This window comes from Triplophysa dalaica, unplaced genomic scaffold (genome assembly GCF_015846415.1).
Source record: "Triplophysa dalaica isolate WHDGS20190420 unplaced genomic scaffold, ASM1584641v1 Contig23, whole genome shotgun sequence".
Lineage (NCBI taxonomy): Eukaryota > Metazoa > Chordata > Actinopteri > Cypriniformes > Nemacheilidae > Triplophysa > Triplophysa dalaica.
In genome coordinates, this window is record NW_026622657.1 from 41 (window position 1) to 7,500 (window position 7,460).

Sequence of the window (7,460 nt, forward strand, 5' to 3'; positions counted from 1 at the left end):
TTGTAGTTTTATTCTCACAAAAGCACACCACCGTTCAACAGAAATGTTTCTTTATGATCCTAAAAGCTTTGGTCTGAAAGAATATGTGGGAATAGTTGAAAGTGGTTATGTCAACAACACCTGTGCAAACAAATCTTTTACTACAAACCGAAAACAGCATTTCATGCATTTTTTGAAATGGATGAGTGACTGTAAAAGAATGAAAAGTCATTCAATAAGACATCCACTGTACAATAGACTGTAGTGTTGTGAAGCAGATGTGGATGGTCTCTGTGGTGACATGTTTTGAATATCATCAGGTGTGTCCGGGGCTGGGCGGCTCTTCACTCATGATGTCATCAAAGCCATGGGCAGCCTGAATGATCGACCAATCATCTTTGCTCTGAGTAACCCGACGGCCAAAGCCGAATGTACAGCAGAAGACGCCTACACCCTCACACAGGTAACACAGGATTTATGGAGAGTTTCTTTGCAGAAACAGATAACTCGGTTTTGAAAAAAGTTTAAAAATCATGTCTTTTAATAGTGCATGCCAAGTTATGTAAATGAAAATGTAATATCAATCAAAACTTCAGTTGGGTTGTTTTGGATAAGTAATAAAATAAATACAGCGACTAACACAATAAAACATAATGACATGATTTCTGAACATTAAAAAAAGAAAACAATCTGTTGAATCTTCATATATTTACACTCATAAATCATGAAAGAGCGTTCAGTCACATTACAGGAATTCATGAATGATCTGTCTGACTGCAGGGCCGCTGTTTGTTCGCCAGTGGCAGTCCATTTGGACCCGTGACATTAGAAGACGGCAAAATACTAATCCCAGGACAGGGCAACAATGCTTACATATTCCCAGGTTATTGACATTATTCTAGTCATGACTATTAATGGACATAGTTCTTAAAGAGTACATAACATGAGATCATGAAAATGACATGTCATACCGTGTGTAATGTTGGCGTGTGTTAAAGTAAACAGTATGCCAAGTGGTAAATCCGTAGGTGAATGAATAACAAAGTTATTGTCTGGGAATAAAATGGAGTCGACTCTGAATCACGCAAACGAGTGCGATTTGCCGATTTACGTTACCGTCTACTTTTAGCTAGGACTGCCCCCCAAAACTTCACCCTTCTCCCCCAAACACTATATGTAGCTCATGAGCCTCATCTGGGGTAGGGTTGGGCCGATAGATGATGACATCATCAATCACAGATAGGTGACTCCCATCACGGCCGCCATCGTGATTCCCATGATGCAATTTTCATCATCATGCCGTACGTGAACAGCACATTCCCAAGACAAATACTGACAGCCAGGCCACAGTATGACTTTCTGCACATGTGTCGAGATCGTCCGTTCATGCTTAACCTCAGTTGAGTGGGATTTGGAAGCTGCTCAACGTGTGTGTGCACAAGACAGAGATGGACGTAGAAAGTGACGCAAACAGTGAATCGTAAAGCGCTCACGTTGTGTGTGTAAACTTGTCAATGACGACCTGAACTGTGCGGGTCTGCAATGGCAGCGGGAAACATCAGAAGCCAAGTTTCTGAAGAAAGTTGCGAATTTATCGCATGTGCAAATTTGGAACATCGCATAGGAGATTTGCGAATAAGCACCGTTTCCATCCAAGTAGTCAACCATCACTTCCTAGTGTAAACTGGCACTAAATATCTGTAAGAAATGTAAGAGAAGCCACTGAATATAATATTTTTTTATATAGAATAATACTTGTGCAAGCATACGTTGCGAAACACAATAAATGCAGTGCTGCCTGCTGTTGGGGAAACACTTTGCTCATGCATTTAAGAATGACCATAACAACATTTCTGAGGCTGTGTCACAAGATCAGTACTCTGGTTAGTAAGGTAACAATGTCTCATTTTATGTGACTTTTCGGTGGAATTTATTCAGCAAATGTGTTTCCATCTCCCATTAATCCCATTAACCCTTTTTGCAGAAATGAAAAACCACCTCAAGCAGCGTAAAAACTTTTTTGTGAATTAAGGATTTTTAATTCGAAATTTGCCGCTTCTGTCACTCGTTTCTGATGCGAAACTTCAAAAGGTGAATAAAACAAAAGTGATGGAAACCTGCTTAGTGACGCGTGACCCGCGCAGTTAACCAATCAGACACGCCTACACTGGCCCTGCCCCCTGATGTCATTGTCCATCGCGATGTTTCACTGTAGGCATCGTCTTTTGCCAATTTGGTAGACTCCCCAACCCTAATTCGTGGTAGATCACATCACACTAGACCATCTGACGCTCACATCAGACTAGAGTAGCGGAAAGGAGAAGATTAGACGGATGAATCGTGGAAAGAATCATTTGAGAGTCAGTCAAGAAGTAAGGTAATAATAACTGCCTATTACAGCGACATAATCATGTTTTTACATCTTCTATGAACATAAACTTGTTGGACACTCCAGAAACCAAAGTAGGACCTTAAAAATCCCTGGTTATGTACTCTTTAAAGTAAAGATCGACTAAAGCACTAAAAGTTACTCATGTTTGATAAAAGTTTGAAGCAGATGTGAGCGCAGTGGACGGCTGACCTGTAGTTTTATGATTTCAGGTGTGGCATTGGCTGTAATTCTCAGTGGAGTTCGTCATATCAGTGACACGGTGTTCCTGGAGGCGGCCAAGGTACACAATCACCCCCGAACGCTGTTTCACACATAAGCTTTTGTGTGGTTATTCTTACAAATCAAATCACATGAGGACCGTCTGGGGCTGTAGTTTTACTTCTTTCTTTTCATTTTCACATTGTATGGCAACCTCATTAACTTCTCAAAGTTTCTATAAATAGCGTCTGAGAAACATTTTGCGTGTGTGTGCTGGTTTATTTTGTGGATCGATTTGTGATAAATGTTGTGTGTGTTTCAGACGCTGACAGATCAGCTCACAGACGAGGAGTTGAGTCAAGGGCGACTGTATCCACCGCTGTCTAACATCAGAGAGGTGTCCATACAGATGGCCATCAAGGTAACACACGCGTGCAGGAGCTCATTGTGTCATAGACTGATACAGATAATAGAAAATTCAGTATGTCAGTAGTATACAATGAAGTTTGTAATGTTGTTGTTATTGTTGTGTGCAGGTGGTGGAGTTTGTGTATTCACAGGGAATGGCTTTCCGCTACCCAGAACCCATGGATAAAGAATCTTACGTCAGATCGGTTGTGTGGGACACCAATTATGACTCCTTTCTGCCCGACATTTACAACTGGCCCGGCGTTTCTCACAGCCCTATCGTCGAATAGAAGAAACAGCCCGGAGTAATATACAGAACAAAATGAAGACGTGATCACTCCATATTTCCCCTCACGCTTATGGTTAATTGTAGTATTTATATTATGTGTGTTATGTTATATACATCTGATTGTTTGTTTAGAGTTTATGGGTTGAATCTCTCCACATCACATTTCACTCCACATTTAAAAGAAGAAATAATAATATCTTGCAGAAAGAGAAGAAAGGCTCTCGTGAGGAGTTGAGCTGATGAATTTGTATTGCTTTCGAGATGAAGTGTTTTCATGAGATTGACTCGTATATGATTTTATAAAGCCATTGTTACAGGCGTGTGCGCCTTTCACTCCTCATGACTGATTTGATTTGTCATTCATTTCACTCACTCCATGTTGTCATTGTGTTTGTTTTCTGTTGTGTCAGGGACATTTCTCTGATGACAGGAGAGCTATATTATACTAGACACTATATTAGATTGACCACAGTTTACTCCAACATCCACATCAGATCATTTCTTCTCACGTGCCGCACTATTAGCGTGTTTCAAAGCAGAGATAATGTACCAGCAGACAGTCATGATCACAAATTCTGCCATAAAGATAGTTACTATATTATTCTATGTATTAAATGACTGCTTGACATAATAAATAGACGTGAAATACTGATCCAAATGATTTTATAATGCGACGGCTGCAGAATTCTGTCAAACATACAGCAGAAAACAGCACGATCATGTATTCCATATATATTTATATATTCCAGTATATACTACTGTGGTATAACCTTAGAAGTGCCTGCTTATACGTCATTCACATGTATGTTACATCATTTACAGGTCATTCTATATTCAGTAGCCAGAAAGCACAAGAGGAACATGATTTATATCTCATCTCCGACTCATTAGAGGCCCATTTTTCTCTGAAAGCACATCATACACATTTAGATTAACTAGTGAATGTGTGATGTGCCAGACAAACACATTTGAAGCCAAGCTATTACGTCACAGTCAGCCAATTGACCCCTTTATCTCCATCACCGTGTAACCTCTGTGTAAACCTGTGTGACGTCATTGAACCTTTCTGATGTCTCAATCACACAGAAACCACTGTTACATACGTGTAGAATAAAAGCGTTTGATTGAAAGTGTATTGTACTCACTGCTGAAGTCATTATAACATTTTAAGGGTTGTCCTGAAATCCAGAAAACAGCCTCCTGACAGCAAAGGTAAAACATTGAACACTCAGTCATAAATCTCTCATAAAGTATTTTAAAACGTAACACTTGTTGTCTTCAGCATCTTCATAAGGATCAAAGGAAAATAATTAAATGACATGATTCAAGCATCTGGTCTGTTTCTCTTCATGGCCAGTTTAGACACATTCATGAACACACATTGAAAGACTTGATTTATTAAAGTGAGCAACAGAATCTGCCACCACAATTTCAAAAGAATAATTTTAGAGAAATAAAGTCGGGTGTTAATTTAAAAGCGAACACGAGCAGAAGTGTTGATCACAGTACATCACAGGTGTGCCGTCACAAGATCTCTTTCATAGAAAAAGACCTCAGACGGAAAACTTTCTTCAAAATCATCGCGAGATATCTGACTGATGTGATCTCTGATTCTAGAGGACCCGAGGCCGTCTCCTGGAAATTAGGAGCGTTTAAGCGATAAGCAGCCAAAACATGATGAGAAGAGCCACAAACAGGAAGAGGCGGGACAGGAAGTGTTCGTCTGTGTGCTGAGGAGTTCCTGGAGCTGCTGTGGACACATAAATCTGGTTTTTAATACATCATCATACACTAGAACACTCGTTCTTTTATTGTGTTCACAATGCGAGTCGTCTTGTTACGTTTCTTCAACATGACTACATTGATTCATTTTGGAGTATTTCTTTTCTTGTGACTTGTCAACACATTTTTAATTGTACGTTTTATTTAAACTCGACCGGAGCGAAAACTTCGGTTGATTTGTCTTATTCTCTGGCAGGATTTTTTGAAATAAAAGAAAATGTGTTTGGATCTAAAGAATTATGATTCTAAATGTGATGGCTTCCAGTACAGAAATACAAAGAACACCTGCACTTCCCTTCTTCATGGGATGATAGTTTAAAGGAAGGCTTGTCGTGTACCTGGTGGGGGTCTCCCATCATTGATATTGAACGCTGTCGCGAAAATCCCAAAAGGAAAAGCTCCGATTCCAAAAGACATCTGGAAACCTCCATCTCCAAACCCAAATCCCTGAAAGCCCTAAGGAAACAGACCACATGACCGACTCTACTACACAACACAACACACAGGTCAGATCTCTATTCAAACACTCCAAACCATCAGCTCATGTGTCACTGACTGACAGATGAGAAATCATCCAGAAAGGATTGGGAGTGAAACGTGATGCAATGCATACGTCAGGTGTGTTGAGAGGAACGTCTTCAGAGACCAAACATAACAAGTCCCATCGGCCCGCTCGTTTGACTAATGAATGAGCTGCAGGTTTGCACAACAGCAGCCGCTTTTATCCACGTAAGAGTTTCATCACAGATGTCTGGTGCAATGACACACGCAATCGTTGCAAATGACCAAGAGAAACTCAACTGGATACATGACTGGGATTGACCATGTGACTGTTTCCTGTCAAGCCATTCTCAATACACAATCCAGAGAAAACATACTTACACCCACGATTTTCTGGTTCTGGTCGCTGTCCTTGAGGCCGTGGAGGAGTTCTTTCTCTAAAACACGAAGAAAATAGGATGAACTTCATACAGTACACTTCAGTGTAGTCTATCACTCACATGTTATACTCTGTCCACTGATATCTGCACGCGCTATAAACCAGCGGACACATTCGTAACCTTTCTGACCCGGATGTTGAGTGTAAAGTACCTGGGTCTTGTTGGCCCGTGCTTCCTCTTCCGTACAGAGGAATCACTTTATCCCGACTGATGCCGGCTTTACAAACGGGACACACCAGACGGTTCGGCCGAGTTTCAAACCACTGCAAACACACACATGAAGGACATTGCGACATGAGTCCTGTCACACGCTCTTGGGTGAGCAGTTAAAACAGAAAACACTTCAAAACGTACCTGATGTAAACACGGCCAACTAAGAAGTGATGTCACAGAGGCAGGGAGACGAGGGAGAGTAAAGTATGATGAGGTTCTGTATTTAAAAGCACGCAATCAAAGTGTGGTGGACATTAACAGCGTCTCACTCACCAGAAGAGATGACCACACAAACTGATGACGGCATCTTTGGACGTGTCCAGACAGATGTTACACTCGAACGTGCTGTCCTGAGTACTGCTGCTGCTGTCACTGCTGTCTGTCCATTACCTGCAGATGAGCTCTCACTCGATGATGCTGCTGCTGCCGCTGATGATGACGATGATGCTGCACTCGCCATTCTGTGCCTTCAGCTCCACTACCTTGAAAAATACACAACAACATCATCATCATCATCATCATCACTTTCTCTTGTATTCATATCTGCAGCGTAACTTTGTTTTGAAAAGTGGTGGGGACAGAGACGACAGAAACAATACTTGACTCAATTTTTTCTGTAATAACTGGTTAGGAATATTGATCATAGTTTGGGGTCACTCCGCTTTTCGACTCGAGCTCTCACAGTATGTGTTCTCAAACGGTCACTGGCTGTTTACACTTTCTAGGGCTAATCTAAATCTATAAGTCTAAACTAATTGTGATTAATCGCATCCAGAATAAAAGTTTGTGTTTACATAATATATATTCATTTTGTATATATAAATACAAACACACACAAATTAATACATATTTAGGAAATATTTACATGTATTTATTTATTTATATTTTCTTAACTATATGCGTGTATGTGTATTTGTTAATAAATATAAAATTATTATTGAAAGTACACAGATAAATATTATGTAAACACAAACTTTTATTGTCACTTATGTCATAAGTCATGTACGCGTGTTTGTGCGCGGACACTGGATGCGTAACGAGCGGCGCGAGCGCGAGCGCGGATGATGCGCGCATTAAATAGTGAGACTCTCTGTCTTCCGCAAATATAACTCACGAGTGCGAGCAAAACGTTTTGATGTTAATGATCCTTAAAATACACACCATCTGCAAACATTTCTTAATTTCTATTAAAATGTGTTGGGAACATCATGTCCCACCCGCAAATCACACCTGTGAATGTAAATCCTCTGGATTCCTC

General features: G+C 40.5%; 1 protein-coding gene and 1 pseudogene across 1 annotated transcript; one reads left to right on the top strand and one right to left on the bottom strand.

Annotated features, from left to right (window-relative positions):
- Positions 1-268: 268 nt before the first annotated feature.
- On the top strand, positions 269-3,606 carry LOC130417152 (NAD-dependent malic enzyme, mitochondrial-like). Its single transcript, XM_056742456.1, has 5 exons — positions 269-442; positions 760-862; positions 2,581-2,651; positions 2,892-2,990; positions 3,106-3,606. The coding sequence occupies exons 1-5, from the start codon at positions 347-349 to the stop codon at positions 3,265-3,267; spliced, it is 531 nt and encodes a 176-aa protein (XP_056598434.1). The 5' UTR covers positions 269-346; the 3' UTR covers positions 3,268-3,606.
- Positions 3,607-4,647: 1,041 nt separating this feature from the next.
- LOC130417153 (E3 ubiquitin-protein ligase RNF185-like) lies at positions 4,648-6,662 on the bottom strand (annotated as a pseudogene).
- Between the last annotated feature and the right edge of the window lie 798 nt (positions 6,663-7,460).

Excerpts from the sequence above, each read along its gene's own strand:
- LOC130417152 (XM_056742456.1), top strand. The coding sequence starts at position 347 with ATGGGCAGCCTGAATGATCGACCAATCATCTTTGCTCTGAGTAACCCG. Across the intron at positions 443-759 it reads ACGCCTACACCCTCACACAG|GGCCGCTGTTTGTTCGCCAG; the intron begins GTAACACAGGAT and ends GTCTGACTGCAG. Across the intron at positions 2,991-3,105 it reads CCATACAGATGGCCATCAAG|GTGGTGGAGTTTGTGTATTC; the intron begins GTAACACACGCG and ends TGTTGTGTGCAG.